Source organism: Trachurus trachurus, assembly GCF_905171665.1.
Source record: "Trachurus trachurus genome assembly, chromosome: 16".
NCBI classification, from domain to species: domain Eukaryota; kingdom Metazoa; phylum Chordata; class Actinopteri; order Carangiformes; family Carangidae; genus Trachurus; species Trachurus trachurus.
Window position 1 is genome coordinate 29,344,489 of NC_139902.1, and position 20,028 is coordinate 29,364,516.

A 20,028-nucleotide genomic window follows, 5' to 3' on the forward strand; every position below is an offset into this window, starting at 1 on the left:
TGATTGACAGCCGCTCCGTCCAATGAGGTTACGAGAAAGAGTAGTGAAGGGGGTGGGCGGGCGATGCGGGGCCGCACTGCATCAACGCAAATCACCTGGGCAACACAAACGATGTACAATCAATCAGTTAAACATTTTAATGAAAATTAAATGTCTTATATTAATGATTGAACGGGACAAAAGTGGTTTAACTGGAGGGTCTAGAGCCGTGATTGCTGTTGCACTCAACTGCTCTGTTGGTGATCCTGTTGTTGCCCCGTCAATCAAACAGTAAGGAGGAACGGCTGTTTTTTTCTTTTCTTCTTTATATATATATATTTTATTTTTCCTATTTATTTATTTATATTTAATGTGACAAGTGACAACCTGGTTTAACTCCTGACCAGTTTTATTATATTTATTTTTTATTTTTTTTATTTTTTTATTTTATTTTTTTTTTACCTTTGAATGACATATACAGTAGCCAATAGAAAGGCAGGATTAGTCCACAAGGAGCCAATGGTGTGTCGTTAAAGGCGTCACCCTGTTTGATTGACACCCGCTCCGTCCAATGAGATTGTGAAAAGTAAAGGGGGTGGGGCGATGCGCGGCCGCACTGCATCAACCATAGACTGTAAAAAAAAAGCATCAACCATAGACTGTAAAAAAATCATCAACACACAAAACATGTACAATCAATCAGTGAAACATTTTTCATGAACACCGTGTGGTAATTAATGAATGAACGTACGAAAAAGTGATTCAACGGGAGGATCAACAGTCGTGATCGCCGTTAATGTTTTGTTTTTAGCAGTGAGTGCACTCAAGTCCAAGCTAACTGCTCTGTGATTGGCTACTTGTTGGTGACTCTGTTGCTACCCCGTTAATCAAATAATTAGCGGGAACGGCCGCGCTTTACGCCTGATCAGTTTGCTTTTCAAAATCGATTATACTCCATTGTTTTCGGTGAAACATACTTTTGTCGTTGCCATGTAAGTACAAACTAATTAATGACAGAACGTAGAGTTCAATCAAAGAGTTGTAAGTTGCTGACTGAGATGTAAACTAACCGATATAACTAGCTAGTGGTCGGTTGTAGTAGTGCAGCCATGTTCAGGTGCTCAGCTAGCTAGCTAATGCTAAATCAATCTGGTTGACCACCTGCTTTGTTTTCTTTGCAGCCTAATTATTCGTCAATCCTCTCCAAAACGATGGCGTGTGTACAGAAAGTGAAAACTCCACAGGTAAAATTAATTAAAACTGACTGAAGTTATTGTTTTTACATTCAGTAGCTAGTTAATTACAGTGCAAGGACACGTTTTCTGCTTAAATATAGCAGTGATTGTAAGTAGACTGTGTACACTTTCAACCACAGCTTCCATTTTAAGCTACTTTATAGTTTTGTGTTTAAATGAGAGCTTTAATTAGTTTAGGCTATATTATTATTTTTACACTAAATGATGTGACTCATACAGTATGTGTCCTCACAGCTACATCTGAGACCACTTGGTGTCTGATGAGTGTTTACATAATCATCTTCAAGTTGCATCTCGGGGTATAATAAGGGTTTTAACACCAGCACTGACTTACTTAGTATTTTGTGAAATACTTAATCCTGCTTTTTAAATCCATAATAACTGTATTTTGTTAAAGTATGATCCACACCAATAGTTTAGTCCATGAATTTCATAAGAGACATATTATTACATGGATTAGTAACAGTATTAGCCTAATGTTTTTGCTCAAATGTTTTATTATCCTAGACTTCAGAGATGTATGTATTGCAGATTTTCACTGAAATGAAAGTTTTGTATGTCATGTAATGTATTGTGCAGCTTGCTCATTCAGTTGTTGCTGTTGGCTGTCTTGATTTCTAGTATTTGTTTTATTAGTAATTTATTAGTTGATGGTGATGAATAGGCTGCACTCATTTGTGATTAACTGGGTTTCACTCCACAGGACATCCAGATGTTGCCTAATCAGGTTTCTACTGAGCAACAGTCCTTGGTGGTTATCAAGAAGCTTCTGGCCATCGCGGTGTCTGGCATCACCTACCTCCGAGGCCTTTTCCCAGAGAAAGCCTACGGGGACAAATATGTTGAAGGTTACATCATCTGTGGAAACCTTTATCTGTCTACTCTGCACATCATTTAAATAAATGTGGAAATATTAACCTTCCCCCTTTTTATTCCTCTTACAGAGCAGAAAGTGATGATCCTGAGAGAGGAGCGCAGCTGTCCGGGCGCCAGTCAGATTGTTCAGTGGTAAATAACTTGACACAAGACGATCAAAGCTGATAATTTGAATGTTCTCTACTTTTTTTTTCTCTAACATTAAAATTCCTGTTGAAACTGAAAGTCTGAGGGAGTCATAACAAATACTGAACTGAGTGATAAAGACCGAAACCAGTATCACAACACCTCTCATGATAAATGTCAAGATACTGAATTGGGAAAGTGCAATAATGATATCGAATTTGTTGTTGTGATTGATTACAGAGAAATATCAACACGATACAGTAAGATTGTGAAAACTGAATTGAAAGCTGCTACACTGAGCAGCTGCTAGGTTCAAATGATGGCTATTATTTTTTAAATTGGAGCATATTCTCATCTTAATATTTTGCAAACATGTTAAAGTGAGTTTTCTTGCTGTCATGTCATTATTTTATGATAAAGTTGAATAGTTTATGTCTACAGCCAGTTTACTGTGTCACATTACTGTGTGTTTCTCTCTTCCAGGATGCAGGGCTGTTTTGAAGCCATCCAAAATAAATATGTAAGTCACATTCAATCTTTCCAGGAGAATTGATTCACATTTTTTTTTTAACTTGTGTCTCACATGGTTAAACTTATTGTCATTCTTTCCCACTACCAGCTCCGCACAGTCATTATGTCTGTGAGTATCTTGTTCATCTTTGATTTCCATTATTTGGTCCATTTTTTTTAAATGTTTATGTGAGATAAAACACATCAGAGTGATGAGTGCTTTGGGAATATTCATTGACTTGATGTTTCGGTCCTTTTCTCACAGATCTACACTGACCCTGAGAATCCACAGGTAACAGGCTGTTGGTGTTGAATGCTGTTAAGTGTGGATGTGCAGATCAATAGCTGATGATATGAGTGTGATGTTGTGTATAACAGCACTGCTCTCGTCTTGTCTTTCAGAAAGTGACAGAGTTTTACCAGTTCAGGATCGTGTACACTGCCAAAGGAGCACAGATGGACTTTGAGAGGTGGGTGGCTGCAGGTTCATGCCTGACAGTTAAGATAACACGTATGAATCATATCTGAGTTTGCTTTTCACACACACACATATCAGGAAGTGACTCCTTTGTGAACTTTTTTTTTTCCTGTGCAAATATCACAAGGTGATTGCATGATTAACCTTCTGAGCTCCATCAGTTCCTTAAATTCATGAACTCACTGCTTTAAAGTGGGAATTAGTTTCCTTTACTGTGAGAATTTATGCATGTTTGTATATGTCTTTATATAATTATATGCCTATAGAGAGATAAAGCTTAGTGATATTAGAATAAATCCAGCTAAATTAATTTATAAATTAACGTATTGTATAGATTATAATGACAAGGAAGCTTGATAGTTAATTTATGAATAGTGGGTGGGAGTAAATAAGTTTCACTTCTTCCCACACCTTTTCGGATATGAAAAATCAAATTACGGTATTTTAATTTTCAGTTATTTTTTATTTTTCATGTGTTGTTTTTGTAAAGTATTTATTTGTTATGTCTGTCCATTACTGTATCATTTCTTATTTCTTTTAACATGTCTGAAAGAAACTGAAACTAACTAACTAAAAACTATAACTGGAGCGACATTAGACTTAGATAGGAGTGAAACAGTTACACCCAAACCGTCATTTTATCATTGCATCATGTGGAAAAAATAATGAAAATGATTGAGCATAATTTATGTATGTGTGGAAACTGTAATTTTTTAAATAAATAGATGTTCTTTTTGATGATATCTGGCTGAGCACTGTGGCTTGTGAAGGTAAAACATTTGATGTCTGTGTGTAAAAGGCAGAAATCGCACACGAGGCAGCTTCATACTGGTTTTGTCTGGTTCAGTGTAAATCAGCATCAGTGGCACAATCAGAGCATTATCAGCACTGAAACGGTGGTATCCCTCTTTTAAATGAGCCCGTCTGTCCAATAAACCGGCCTCTAACGACGCCTGGAAATGACCGTTCAGATGTTTTCCACAGAACATGTTAAACACAACAAGACGTCATCATTGTTCCTCCTCTCTCTCTCTCTCTCTCTTAACAGCAACAACAACAACAAGGTGTCGACAGTGTCGTGCAACACCAAGAAGGCGAGCATCCTGCTGGTGAGGAAGCTCTACACGCTGATGCAGAACCTGGGGCCTCTGCCCAACAACGTGTGCCTCAACATGAAGCTGGCCTACTACGACGATGGTAGAGCACCTAACCACTAAACACACTCATCGTGGTTGTTTTATTTAACCAGTGGAGGACAGAGGCACATTTAATATTCCCACAGTTAGATTAGTTAGTTAAACTCTGTGTCGTGAGCTGTACGACTTGAACTCTTTTGTAGGTTTTTTAATTTCATTGCATCACATTTTAACCATTTAGTTTGTATGTAAAGATACAGAGTCTTGTGTAAGGGCAGTTTTGTCAGGGCGTGTGGGGAAAGCAGTTTCAGAAATAGACGACAGAATTACACAATAGAGGAATACACAGTGTTTAAAGGGATAGTTCAACATTTTGGCAAATTGGCCCATTGCCATAATCCCTATAGTTTTAGGAGTACATTCGTTACCTTTATTTGTCAGTGCAAGCTGTTTTTAGAACGGCGGAGCAGAGCCGTGAGCTGCTCAGAGCTACGCTACGGAGGCTTATGGGATTTCTTGGTTTCCCTCATCAAACTCATCAAATACACAATCCAACAACTCCACAACGCTCTGGTGGACAAGTTGTGACCTGCACATTCACCACGCTATGAGATAATAACACAACGTTACCAGACAGAGTTGTTTTAGAGGGAAATGCATGCAAATCCGCAGATTTGTGTTTCCGTCGGGGACAGTTTTTCATCAAGCAGTCTCTGCATTTCCCTCTAAAACAACTCTGTCTGGTAACGTTGTGTTATTATCTCATAGCGTGGTGAATGTGCAGGTCACAACTTGTCCACCAGAGCGTTTTGGAGTTGTTGGATTGTGTATTTGATGAGTTTGATGAGGGAACCCAAGAAATCCCATGAGCCTCCATAGCGTAGCTCTGAGCAGCTTGCGTCTCTGCTCCGCCGTTCTAAAAATAGCTTGCACCGACAATTAAAGGTAACAAACCTACTGCTAAAACTATCGGGATTCTGGCAATGGGCCAATCTGCCAAGATGTTGAACTATCCCTTTAAAGACATCTATATTTGTACAGTGTCTAAATCAATAGTGTTTTTTTTGCAACTGTAGCCAATTTTAAAAGTGTAAGAAGTGTTTTTTTCTCAATTTGGTGCTGCAATCAGGGGAAGATTTTCTTCTGTTCACTGGATATGAAATATTTAATAATAATAATAATATTTTGTTTCTGAACCTTGATGTAAAAACTCTCTCTCTCTCTCTGTGTGGTCCAGTCACCCCTCAGGACTACCAGCCGCCGGGCTTCAAGGAGGCCGACGGCGACACCATGGAGTTTGAGCGGGAGCCGGTCAAGCTGACCATGGGCGAGGTGGCCACGCCGTTCCACACGCTGAAGCTGGACATGGCCACGGAGAGACAGAGGCTGGAGCAGGTGAGACCACAATGCACTGCAGCCTCGGAGAGAAAAAAAACACCAACACTGCAGATTCAACACAACACAACACAGCTGACGTGTTTCCTGTGGAGGTGGGGGGAGCACCGTGAAGGCAGAGTCTTAACCACAGCGGCTCAGGTTTGATTCCAACCTGTGACCCACATTGTCTGCTCTCTCTCTCTCTCTACCAGACTTTCCTGTGTGTGTGTGTGTGTGTGTGTGTGTCTCAGAATTGAGGCAAAAAGTGTTGAATCTGCTGTGACACACTTGTTATTCACTGCTTTCAACTTCAAAAGTCCCAGTCGGGCTTTGAACAACAAGTCTCAGTCTCAGGTTCATCATTTTTTTTGGAAACATTTCCTTTGTGTTGTGTGAATCTGCAGCACCAGCGTTGTCAGATTGATCTAGATGTTTTCTGAACTTGCAGCACTTTTGCGTCTTTGCGTGTGTTTTCTTAAGTAGCAACAGGTCAGAGTGCAGGGCAGAGATAGAAAAAGGCATCAGATGTTTTTTTATACATGCTTCAATGACAGTGCTGATGTTTTTTAGCTCCCTCTTTCTCTGCACTGTAGGGGAAATAAGTATTGAACATGAACAACACAAGGCTTTGAAGGTCTTGAGGGAACTCTTTGCTTTGACTCATCATGAGACGCTTCTTGTGCGACACAGTCAAGTCAAGTCACAATTTATTTTATAAAGCACATTTAAAACAACCTCAGTTGACCAAAGTGCTGTACAATTGCAAAAGCACAACACAGTTAATCACAAACACTACAACAAACAATTAAAACAACACAAGGGATAGTAGTCAATTTAAAACAAATCTAGATTAAAAAGAAAGAATAAAAAGAGAGTAAAAAGAGAGAGAGAGCCAAGATTGACATAAGAAATCATCAATTTAGGACTAAAGCAGCTGATATTAACCGTCACTGATAGTGGACAGGATGACTTTCTAAACACTGACATATTCCAGCTGACTTTATTTGGAGTTTAGTTGAGTTTATATGATTAGCATAACCCCCCACCCCCCTTTCTCAACAGATGAGATTTACTTCTAAAATAAACAAAATACAATAAGTAGGGATGGACATTTTGGATTTTTGACCGATAACCGATAAGATTGAAAAACGCTCATTGGAGGAATCGACAATGGTTTTTTTTGTTTTTATGCTGTTATTAAACACACACACACATGTGTTGCAACAGCTGATCACACTCCAGATTGTCCAGTGTTGAACTGTTTTTATACAAAGTGCAGCCAAACACCAGATTGAAGGGTTAGGGTTACAGTGTCGTCCTCTTTTTGTTGTTGTTGTTTTGCAGCGCTGTTGTTACAGGTGATGCAAATCTACGTATGTCTGTGTAGGCTACATTTATTGTCTGACCTTGCCTCTCGGAGACTGAGCTGCATAACTGGTGCATACCGTCAGTCCTCCTGTTGTGTAACTTTTTGCTGCTTTATGCACAGCTCCACTACTTCCTGAACTTAAACCAGCTCCTTTATTTCCTGTCTTAGATTATTGGACAAACTGATGAATCCAGGTGTGTCTGACTCTGACCTCAGTACTAGTCACAACACTGGTCAGACACACCTGGGTTAATCAGTTTGTAACTAGCCGATAGTATTCATCGGTCAAAGTTCTTGTTATCGGTTAACGGTTAAACGGTTAATCATGTGCATCACTAACAATGAGCAATGGAGCTAATCGAAAAGGTGTAGACTGGACCTCATGCTTATCATGCCTATACCCTATTTGACAAAAAAAAAGAAGAGGAGAGAGAAAAGAACACACGCTTTCTTGTGTTTCCATTCCTCTCTGCACCTCCATCTTTTCTTTGTGTGTTTGATACTTATTCCCTTTGCCATTTTACTTCATTTATGGACATAATATGTTTCTGATTTCTCTCTGTGTGTGCATTGTGCAATTTTTTGAGGCTCCTCCTCCATCTGTAACGGGTTGTTACAGATGTCTGGTGAACATTTCACGTCAATAGTCCCTTTAGAAATATATTTATTTTTCTAAATTTTGCTATAATGATATTATTCACTGTCATGATTTGACCTGTGTCCCCCAGTCAGTGAGTCAGCGCTTTCTGGGAGCTGATACAGCATTTTTTTTTGTAAACGTCTACAGGTGGAGGAGAGTGTGACGAAGGAGAAGTGGCTCCTGAGGATCGAGGATGACGGCGTCCTCTCACAGGTCAGAGCACAAACAGCTGACACGTTGACAACTAACAGCCCATAGTCAATTATAAACACTATAAATCCACGTAGGACAGAAACATCCTGAAGATCAGGATGGTTATTCTCATTACACACCTCACTGACTGACACATTTCATCTCACACGTATGACGACACAGTTTGAAATGTAAACGAGGCCACAGGTCAGATGTGTGAGTCAGTGTGTTTTATCAGCAGCTCCTTGTTGTGGTCAGTGTGTTGAAACAGTTCGATCGCAGAGTTCAGATAGCAACATATTGTTTTTTTGTTTTTTTTTTATCTCCAGAGCCACGTGATTGAAGACGTGGAGAGGCCCGACACTGAGAACACAGACCTGGACAACACTGGTAAATCCTCACACACCACATGTTTACCTACCTACCTTTTTTTTTGTGTGTCTGCATTGTCTGAATGGATTACCACCACAAGGGGGGAAACCATATCCAGAGGTTAATGCATTTTTCATTTGTATATTTAAGTGACTGTCACCTAAATGTCTCCATATTATAAATAACTTGTGGGCCTTTTTCCACAAGCATGACTCGGCTCGACTCGTTTTTTTGCTTTACCACGAGCCCCTCCTACCTGCTACATGGTACTTCTTTGGTAACGTCTCATCCCGGGTTCGAAGCGAGCCGAGGCGATACTAAAACGTGACGTCAGGGTTCGGGTTACGACACGAGAATGAATAAAGCACTTTGTGTTGCATTTCCATGTATGAAAGGTGCTCTATAAATAAAGATTGATTGATTGATTGAGAACCAAACCTGCTATTTTTAAAAACACAACGACCACTGATCTGTACAAGATCATGATGCTGTGTGGAAAACCAGACCGTGGTCCGTAATCGAGGTGCAGACAAGTGAGTTTGGAGCTGACGAGAGGATCGAAAAAAGAGAGAGAGATGATGCGACCGTAGCCGCTGTGATATGACGCCCCCGCCCCCGCTGAGAAGGAGCTATGAAGAACTCAGTTGAAATGGAAAAGTAGAGCCGAGCCGAGCTGTAACTGTGTAGTGGAAAAGGGCCGATAGTCAACATTAAACTCAGCTGTAAATGTCTTTGATGTTGAGTTCACTGGCTTTTACTTTAAGTTCATGATGTTTCATTTGAACATTAAACATCGTGAAAATGTTGAGTCTTATTTCTCCTTTGATGCTGCGACTCTTACAGATAATGGAATAATGATTAAAAACAAAACATCAAACATTATCGTTACAACTGTAACTGTTTATTTTTTATTTCCCATTATTTATTTATTTTTACCATTACTCATGAGTGCTGTGATGAAGTAGAGAAGCGCATGCTTTGTTATAATTTGATTCTTTTTTAAGTTTTTCTCTCTTTTTCTTATTATAAATACTGGTAACATGAACACAAAATTGAAAATAACATGTATAACCTGTTTTTTGTTGTTGTACTTTTCAAATAAAAAGTTGAGTAACAACAAAAACAAAACTCATATCAGATATTGAACTATATGAAACATCTTTACATCTTTTTGTTGTTGTTGTTGCTGTTTCAGAAATTGAAGTGAGCTGTCAGGAGAAGACGGAGAGCTGTGAGGAGGTCGTAGAGGTAGGTGTGACGTTAACTCCACCAACACTGAGCCTGAGGTTCGTGCTCCGAGCTGCAGAGGGCAAAACCTTCACGTTCAAAATTCACTAATCCAATTAGCCTGCTTTATGGCCGCTCAAGTGGAAATTGGTCACGAAGAATCAAACGAGCAAAGGAAAAGCTTTTCTCAATTACAGGCGAGTAAATGAGCCATATGGTGAAAATATGTAGGGGAAGGGAAAAAAAGAACAGAAAAATACATTTATTAAAAGCCTGATATTTTACATTAGGGACGACGGGATTGATTCGTTCTTTTTTAAGAGTAGAAACACTTTGAAGAGTCAGAGAATCGACTGCATTCATTTTGTAACGTGTGGTAGAAACTGAAACATGTTTGGAATTTAAAGAAAATCTTTTAATCGCTGCTTTTAGCTATTGATCTAAAGACAAATGCCTCTCAACACAAAGCGTCACGGTTACTTTAACAGACAGAGAGGGTTTGTCAGCAGTGAGAATCTGCAGAATGATCACAGGCTTCCCCGTGCAAACCATAAAAAAACAAAACAAAGGGCCACTTGGAGAGCGCGTGGGGCCCGGTGGCATTACGCACCATCTGTCCCCCCTCTCAGATGGACACTCTGGTGGAGAGGACCTCTGACATGGAGGTGGGACTGAAGAGGACCAGGAGTGGACGGATCATCAGGTCCTCGACGGTCAGTCAGACACTTTAACAGATTTAACAGCCGCCACTTGTCTCACAGCTAGGACACGTTCACCAGAGGATAAAAACACATCAGTTAAACATACAGTGATTTACACAAGGATGTTGAACTTTAACAGATAGATATCCTTTTAAAAAAGCACTAAAGAAACCTTCCTTGATAAACATATATATATATATCATATTTATTCATAAGATCATGATAGACTCAATCAGAGTTGTTTTGTCTTGTCAGATGTAATAATTTGTAGTTATTGTTTTGTCAGTTATTGTTTAAACATGCATGCATTGTTTCATGTTGTTTCAGTGTGTGTATGTGTGTTGTCTAGTTTATAGTGTATATGTGTTTTCTTTTATTGTCATCATGTAACGTGTTTGGACCCCAGGAAGAATAGCGGACACTATGCAGGAGCTAATGGAGATCTTAACAAACAAACAAACAGCTAGACCACCTGAGAAACCTCTTAGTGTCAGAGTTTACAGCTTTTATCAAAGTTTTATACTTTGCAACTGAGTCTCTTTGCTTTGTTAATTGACAGCCAGTCAACAATATTAGGGGATGCACGATAACTATCACAGACAAGTCTGAAAATATCTGTTGTTGAATTTGCTACAACTACACTACAACAGTGGTGATATATTATTTTGTTAAGTCCGAGGCAGAGCTATAAAGTTAAATTCATCTTTACTCACCACATCTCAGCCTTTCTTTACCTCAGGTGTTTATATAAAATATTAAAAAATGTCATCGGCATCGGCATCGGTTATGAGAAGCAGGAAGTTGTCGTTTATCGGTATCGGTATCAGTATCGGTGAGGAAAAGAAGTTATCATGCATCCCTAAACAATATGTCATCTCTATGATTGACAAGTAGGTTAGTTAAATGTTACCCATAATGCTCCTCTGACAGCCAGAAAATAATATTAGTTACATGTTTTTGTGCAGTAGAAATAATGATTTTATTATTGGTATAAACCATCTGTTTGTGTGTGTGATGCAGACAAACAGGACTGTGGACATCAAGGCGACACCAATGAAGGACAAAATGGTGAGAAACGTTTACAATCTTATTTTTATATAAATCATTTGATATAAATACATCTAGTAACAGGTTCTGTGAGTGTTATTTGACATATTTAAGAGGAACCACCTGCATTAAATATGCAGCATTTGTTTATATGTCATTTTAGGGTTAGGGTCTGGAAAATGTTTTACAAGAACAATGCAGAGCCATTAAAAATGTAACCGTGGGTGGGAAAATGTTACGCATGTCACACAATCTGGAAAAACAATTCACCATTTTTTGACGGAGGCCGATGAAACGGCTGAACTTTCAACATAAAAAAAAAAACATCTGTGTGTCAGATCTGGAAAAACACGTAGGAAAGCTGTTTGTTTGTCAGATGACTCATCACTTTGGTTTCACACAAGTCGTATCATATGAAAAGAAAACACACTGTGGTTGAGTCTTTTCTGTCAACCGTGCGTTTTCAGGTCTCTCAGTACGACATCGCCAGCAGCCAGGAAACGCCGTCCACCTCTGCGCCCAGGAAGAGACGCAAATTCAGCGAGCCCAAAGAGCGCTATTGACTTCACACCCCGCTGCTCACACAGCTGCACGGCTGTATTGATTTACACTGATGTTTTTTAAATTCACAAGTTATGTAGTCATGTTTGTATGTGTGAATGCGTGTGTGTGGGGTTTTTTTTTTCTTTTCTTTTTTTCAAAAAGGGGGGTTACACTTGTTTTTGAGAAACATTATGGCAGCACATTGAGGTTGTTGCATAACAGTCAGCGTCTGGTTTATTTGACTAGATGCAGGTAGAAAATATGTTGTTGCAAACATAGATATAGTTCATCTGTGACGCTGGAATAATTTACAAAACAAAAAAAAAAGTTGTTTATTTCACCTTTGAATGGAGATGTTTGTTTTACTGGTACCGTTCTGTTCTGGTGCTTAAAGCAAGACCGTAAAACTTCAATAAAATATTTGTTGTTTCCATTGCATCTTTTTTTTTTCTTTTTCTTTTGTAAAACATGAGTGTGAATCATCTGAGTTTCAATTGAGGTTTTCTCCTTCTGTGATATTACTGCATTTAAACAGGTGATACCGGAATACAACCTCATGCGTGCACTTATTTTCCACAACATTTCAGATTATTTTAATTTCATGTATTTCGATTTCTCATTCACAGGATGCAGCTTAATGGAAAAAAAAACAACGTATCATTTCCATTAGTTGTTTCTTTATGTGACACTTGGCTATGAAGTCTGAAAAAGCAGGTTGTGTGCAGGTACAGGTGGAAGGAGGTGTATTTATTAGGGGAAATGTCTGTAAAAGCTGTTGCATGCACAGATTGTTTAGGTAGTTTGTCCATAAGCAGCGAGGTTCAATGTCTTGGTCATCAGTTTTTAAACAAACCGAACGGGTGGTAGAGATGAATCCATGACGCCGATGGCAACATGGTTTTTAAAATAGATTTCACACGTGAACATTTGTTTAGGTCTTGCTGTGTTCTCTCCCGTGTGTGCGCCGAAACAACGGTGGAGGTATAAAAAGAGCAGTGTGCAGCAGAGATTACAGTCAGAGCAGGAGAGCGCTGTGGTGCGTGCCAGGATTTTATGACTCATATTTTTATTAGATGTATAAGGCAGGCGAGGGAGAAGAAGATGCCTTGCACAGGTTGTGTAAGTGTAGTGTAGTGCACAGAAGAAGCCAAAGCTTTTTCTCCAACTCCCACCAACAACTACACACGTTCAGAGTCAACTGTATTTCTAGATTTTTTAGTTTTTACGTGCAATCATCTTATTTATTAGTGTTGCTGCTCTAGCTCCATTGGTATTCAGACACCGTCAGTCAGTCAGTCAGTCAGTCATCTGTGCTTGTTTTCTTGGTTTGGGGAAAAGGAAATGCAGCCGTCTTGCTCATCCCAGAGGCCTTTAGCAAAAAAAAAAAAAAAACCTACTTCACCTGCTTCTCGAAAAACAAACCTGCATCTTTGAATAGACCTCCAAATGCCACCATTTGCATGTGAGGTGCCTTAAATGAAGCTGTTAAGTGAAAGTGGATTATATCTGTACACAGTGACCTTTGGGCCCAGATAAGGGCCCATCAGCAGCCTCCCGCCCCGGCAAGCTGTGTGTTTTTAATCTCCCATTGTTTTTCCCAGAGAGAGGGACATTTGCTGATAGACTGCCTTAACCCACTGCGGATCAATACTGCAGGAAGCCTTTGTGATGCATATCCAAGCAGCCCACCCCCCCCTCAACCCCAACCCATCCCATCCCATCCCTCCCTCTCTCTGTGTGTCTGCAGCAGGCCAGAGGGGGGGGAGAGAAAGAGAGAGAGACTCCATCAAATCAGCCCTCACTTCCTAACACTGGCATTGTCTTGACCACCACTTTTATTTCATTGTCTGTGTTTTTTTTATGGGGGTATTTGTGATAACGGAGGCATAAAGCAGAATGGACTGGGGAAATCCACGGTGGACAATACCCACACACATTGGTGCAGCAGCATTCGACGCTATTTATGAGCTGTGAAATTAATCAGGGTTACCTAACCTCACACAGCCCCAACTCTGGTGGCATTTTTCAACAGTTTTTTTTTTTATTATTTTGACAGCAGGGGGGTGGGGGCGTACTATGGATATTGATAAGTGATGAAATGCAATGGCGGTAAAGGCACCTTCACAGGTTCCACTCATGTAATGTAGATAACCAATATCTCTAGCTGTATAGACATTACAACAACACTATATCGCAGAAATGAAGCGATAGATGGATAGATAGATGGCGCCCAAAAGGCAAAATGTGTCCAATGACATGGAAAATAATAATAATAATAAAAAAAGAAGGATTGGAAAGTGAACATGTTGAGAGAGATTGTCACGTCTGGCGCCCAAAGGAGTCTCGGTGCTTGGAGCTCAGACACTTGAATGCACAAAGAGTTGAATATGGACTTCCATCAATCACATCTTCAGCTGAACATGAAGCAACAACATAAGAAACATGTTTTAGGGGGTATAGACCGTTGTTCCTGTCGAGCAAGCTCCAAATATCTATAGAGGGAGAAAAGGAATCTAAATTGTGATTTTATTTCACCTCCACCCCTGATCCTCTGTCGGATCCTGGGACTCTACATCATTTCTGTACACACACGTCTCCCAGAAATGAATTCTGAAATTAAATTCAGGGACACACGTCCAGCGGCTAGTGTTAACAGATCAATCAGCTGGTCAAACAGCAGGAGGGGCCCACCGGACGCCTCTGCAGACCAATCAGAAATCTGGGTCCGGTCTGTCTGAGTCGATAGCTTAGGTCCAGGGCCGCCTGTGCACGGTCAAGGCGAGACCCCCTGACAGACTGATGGACAGACAGCCGCAGTCCATCCCAGGGCTCCATATAGATTAAAGCCAGCTTCTGTGAGCCTATAGTCGCGGTGCGGTGATTGTGCCTGCAGGGCCTATAGGCCCCAAGGGGGGGCCCGGGCTTTACAGCAGGAGGGGGAGGAGCGAGGGATGGAGTGGACATCCAGCCCAGGGACCGTGACCCCTTTGACCTTGCCAGAAGGGCAGCAAATGTTTCCGAGCTGATTAGCGCTTCCCCAGCAGAGTAACCCGCTCACTGCAGAGGCGTTGGAGGAAGTCCAGAAAATATGTCATTCACTTATTTTCTAGAAAAAACAAAGAGGAAAAACATACAGAGGAGAACAAAGATTTCATAAATTCAGATTTTTTAAAAATACATATACATGCCTTAAAGGACTGAACATTCAGATAGTGTTACATAATATGTGTGTTACCAGAGGTGAAACATTACTACATTTATTTATTAAAGTACAGCTATAATGAAGTTTTACTACTTTAGGGGGAGAATATTGCACTTTTTTGTTTCACCGCATATGATTACTACACTACATACACATGAGGCTTTGACTCGCACAATAACATCACCTTATAGAAAGTGAGAAGCATTGTTTAAGTTGTTTAAGTAACTCCATTTGAATCCGCTTCAACACCAAGATGATACCAAAGATGTTTTGGACTGTGCACCAACAATGTTTATCTAATGATATACTGTAATAACTCAAGTACATTCTGCTATTGAGGAAAGACAAGTACTGTATATTTACTGTCTTCCAATAGCAAGCCAATTCCAAGTCCTAAGATTCAGAAAACATTAAGACTAGATACAAAGCAATGACTCTGACTCAGGTGTTAGATGCAGTTGCCCACTGTATTGTGGGGTTGGTGGTTCAATCTTCAGCTCCACCTATGCACGTGGGCAAGACACAGAAGCTTTTATATTGCTTTGAATAGAGCGTTTCTCCAGCTGAGGGAATGTAAATCTACAAAGTGGCATGTAAGGATGTAAAAAAAAGTGTAAAACAGAATAGAAGATGTGTTTTATAGGTCAATAAAAACACAGTGCAGGTCAAGTTTAATTTGATAAAAAGCATTGGAAGCAAGTAAAGTTTCAAGTATGGATTCAACAGAACTGAGAGAAGGAGCAGACTTGTAATACTTCTGTACAGGCTTCAACCTGTAGTGGGATATGTTTACATTGCCCCTGTTATCCTAGTAGGGATCTGAGTACTTTGTCCATTGTTGTTGAACATTACAGTAACAACAGGGGATGAATTCTGAAGCAGGGGTGAAATATCCACCAACGACCACCGGGGGGCGATAAGTAGCCATGGAAGGAGCTGCAGCTCGGAGGCGCCCACAGATAACTCCTGCTGCCCTGTGTCGTGACAGAAAAGCATCCCCTTTCTCATGCATGCCTTAATCAGCTCGTACAGTTGGCCTCCACACTGTACACAATTTAAAAAGCATGCGATCCTACTCAACACAGCCCGACACGAGGCTATTCAACTTGTCTTTTGAGAGACACTGCGGTGGAGTCAACGGTATTGATCCGAATACGGAATGATAAAAGGAGGGGAGGCTGAGAGCAGGTGGTAGTGGGCCAGCAGATTCAGGGATTTAGTCGCTCACCGGGTATTTATGGTCAGCGCTGCCGAGTGGCGAGGGGGACCAGTACCTACTCGAAGCAGATGCTCAAAGCAATGGGATGTGCCCCCATTGTGATCAGAGTGGACAGCTGAATTGTTTACCACCAAAGGGCCCTTTTCTTCGGTGGCAGGCCTGCGCACAATGGGGCCCCCGCCACACTGACACACTGAGGATTTCTGCAGGGGGAAGCAGGGGAGGGTGTATGCGTGTGGTGGTTGTGGTGGTGAAGGGAAGGGGGGGGTGTACATGTGCATCGAGGGATAGGGGGTTTATAGGGTGAGCCTCTGTCCGGACCCCCTTTTTTCTTTCTCTGTGCTCAGATGGACCTCCCTGGGCCCCCCCAGCTCCTCCACAAAGCCCCCCTAAAGCTACCGGAGGGCAGGGGTTTAAATGTCACGCTTGGCCATCAGAGCGCCCAGCCCCCGGCTCGTGTCTCCTGGGGGAAGCACGCCAAGAGACAGGGAGTGGGACAGAGGAAAGCTGAGGGGAGGGAGACACTTGCCCTTGCCCTATTGTCCATTACGATAGGCATGAGCTGCTAACTGACTCCAAATCAAGTGTATCCTCTCGCCACGCGCCCCGGCCTTGTCCTGCTCTTGCTCAAACACAAAGGCCCTCTGTGTTTTTTTTTTGTTTTTTTCAACCATCCATAGGTGAATAGCAGCTTTGGTCATGGTATGTTTGACAGAGCAGCTTAAAGCAGAGCTGCGGAGTCTAACTTCAGCTGGCCACTGGGCTGAATGATAAACACGGTTTGTCATCCAGAGACGATCGAGAGATCCGTCCACATTGCACTCCGGTGAGCTCTTACATGACAAAAATCAATGCTAACTTTTTGCGTTCAGTCACATAAGAGGGACCTCAAAACGTTAAAGCAGGTAGAAAGGGGGGAGGAAGAGAGAGAGAGAGAGAGAGTGAGGGAGGTGTAGGGTGGCAAAGTGTCAAACTGAAATACAAGTACAGGACGAAATATACGAGCTGCCGGCCAACTTTATCCCAGCCCAAGGTCCTGGCCCATACTTTACCCACCCACAAGATTGAGTGTTTTATGTATCTATTTGTTCTAAATAGTGGCACACTTGACCTTGAGGCAAGATGTGTGTGCTTGCAGCCTGGCCCGGGAATCATCCCTCCTGTCAGGCACAGGAGGGAGTGACCTTGAACCGCTGAGGCGCAGGCGTAGCTGAGTGCACAAACTCATTTAACTCCCGGGTTTGTTATCGACATGCTGTAATCGTTAACATTATGGATGATGAATAACTACTGACTGCCGTATACCTTGCGCAATATGTCGCCGTGCCACGTACCTAGACTTGGGCCGGCCATGGGCCCCGACGATGGCAGACGCGCCGCTGCTGACGGTCAGGTGACTGGAGGGCCACATCACTTAGACTTGTTTTTCCACCCAATCACAGCGACAACTCATCACAAATGCCAGCAAAGCTCACTGAGGTGCTTAAGGACATAGATCACTTCTGTGCTTTACGCTTTCTTTCTTTTTTTTCTTCTTCTTCTATTTTTTTTTTCTCGCACACATACCTCTGCGTATACTCAGGAACACTTAACCTCCAGCATCAGCTGTTCAGGCATCTGCAGTGGATGACTAGGTATTGATCACTGTAGATGAGAGAATTTCCTGTAGTTCCTGAAAAAACACAGAAAAAAGGAGGAATAAATTATTATAGTCAACTTTGCCAGAGCTGGAGGCATGGATTTAAAATTTTAGTTTTTTTTTAGTTTTTTTTGAGAGACTGGAATAGTGGTTAAGTATTCATGAAGTACTTTGGAGAGGGGCACAGAAAAATCTGAAAAAAGTTGGGACGTAAGGTTGCGCTCAAAATCTTTTGTTTATTCAAAATTAAGCAACATCTTATCAGTTTCCCTCAAGGTTATGTTTTATTAGTTTCTTATTCAGATGGAGTGGAGAACACCGTTTTGATCAAATACTCTCAGGAACTAAAAAGTTGCTTTGTACATTTTTGTTTGCATTTCCACGGCTTTTGAACACCTATTTCTTCAGGGCAACTAGTCTGATGCTAAATTCAGAGGCAAGCCCTTATCAATAAGTCAGAGTTTCAGCTAGAAGACGGAGCTCCAACCAGTCGTCTTCAACAATATACAATGCTTCAACCATAGTTATTTGAACTGCAAAATTTTGGAAGTAAAATACATTTCAATATATGCAGAGGAGGAATGACCATTAAGAAGTGTTCATATTCAATTTTACAATCTAGTGTCTTTAAGCCTAATTATTAAAGTGGTGTGACAAATAATCAATAATGCGATGTCATGATGAGTTCTCCTGTGATAAGGTATTGATAATCTGCTGCATCCCACATGTGACACTAAAATTGAGTTATTTTACTTTAACTAAATCTAAAACTTGACTTTTAACCTTCATGTAACATTAATTATAAGTTTGAATAAGCAACTGATTTAAAATTAGAAAATGACTTGATAAAAGTTCAGCGTTCTGCTTCAGCGGCACTGGGTGATTTTGAGTTTGTGAGTTTGATCAGACTTGACCTCTCTGTCTTCGGCAGCACAAACAAACAACCCAATAAATATCTTCACGTTTAATTTCACGTTCTCAGACACTGACAGACTGTAGAACCGCCAAGATCTGGTTGGTGAGTGTAGATACCTGACCTTACATTTTCCCAACACTATCCCAGCTTTTATAGCAGGAATCCGATTTTAAAAGAAGAAAAAAGTAAGTGACTTCATTTTAATAAATAAAGTCTCAGCTATCTGTAAAGCATGTGGGATTGAAAGGTGGAAATAAAAATAGTTTATGATAGATCTTCTTCCAGTATCCAAACATTTCACACATTTTATTGATTTTTCATATGACGGACTCAGCTATATGCAAATCATTCTTATCACTTGCAAAATATTGTCATATTACCACATTTTGTGAGAAATGTGATTACCAGGCCAATCAATTCCTCCAAGTTAGTTTTAAGATTTACATAACATGCATCTCGCACACAGAGTTGAGTATCCAACATTTAATAATTAACTTAAACAGAACTAAAACTTAAAGAGTACTTTACTGTAGGGAAAACCTGAGGGAGGAGAAGTGTGTGTCAGACTCGACATGCAGTGAAACACCAAACCAGAATCCAGTAACTGCTGTTTAGCAGCCTTTGCCCAGAAATTTGCAGCCGAGCTGAATGTACATCTCATATATATAGCAAGTTTAGAGTTTCCACAGCAGGTCTGCAGCTTGACCACATACATAATCTGCCGGAGGGGAGAAGAAAAAGTTTGCTAGGTTTCCCTCTCTCTCTTTCTCTTTCACTCTCTCTCTCTGTCTCTCAGACGGCCTAGGGAGTTTGACTTCTGCCCTGCCAATGTTTTCTTCCTCTCCGGGCTTTTAGGGCTTTTCATCTCGCTTAGGTGCAAGGGCAGCCACTTCTCTCCTCTTCCAGCCCCTTCCTCCCATCCAGCATGCACATACACATGTGGATTTCCATTTCAGCTATAGCGCGAGATTAGCTGCTCCACTACCCCAAGGCTGGCTTAAGACAGGAGGGCAGACATCCAGCAGTGTTGGTGGGATGCATGTGGAGGAGAGGATCCCCCAAGACGTGTTTGAGGCCACAGTGGATTCTGTGGATGAATTCTCAGAACATGCGCTTGTCTAGGATGAGCTGTGTAGTGAAGTGTCAGCTTGATGGCCCCACATTAGCCCTCCACTGCAAGGGAAAGAGACATAATTAAGTGGCCACTGTATACTCACAGATTT

At 41.0% G+C, this 20,028-nt stretch overlaps 1 protein-coding gene across 1 annotated transcript; it reads left to right on the forward strand.

Annotated features, from left to right (window-relative positions):
* Nucleotides 1-1,176: 1,176 nt before the first annotated feature.
* Nucleotides 1,177-11,849, forward strand: hormad1 (HORMA domain containing 1; the record flags this gene model as incomplete). The annotated part of the gene is made up of 15 exons (XM_083990339.1): nucleotides 1,177-1,223; nucleotides 1,939-2,083; nucleotides 2,180-2,243; nucleotides 2,721-2,757; nucleotides 2,857-2,877; nucleotides 3,013-3,039; nucleotides 3,150-3,217; nucleotides 4,274-4,422; nucleotides 5,599-5,756; nucleotides 7,895-7,960; nucleotides 8,269-8,329; nucleotides 9,507-9,559; nucleotides 10,168-10,251; nucleotides 11,260-11,307; nucleotides 11,754-11,849. Exons 1-15 carry the CDS (start codon nucleotides 1,191-1,193, stop codon nucleotides 11,847-11,849), a joined length of 1,110 nt encoding a protein of 369 aa, XP_083846465.1. The 5' UTR covers nucleotides 1,177-1,190.
* Nucleotides 11,850-20,028: the final 8,179 nt, after the last annotated feature.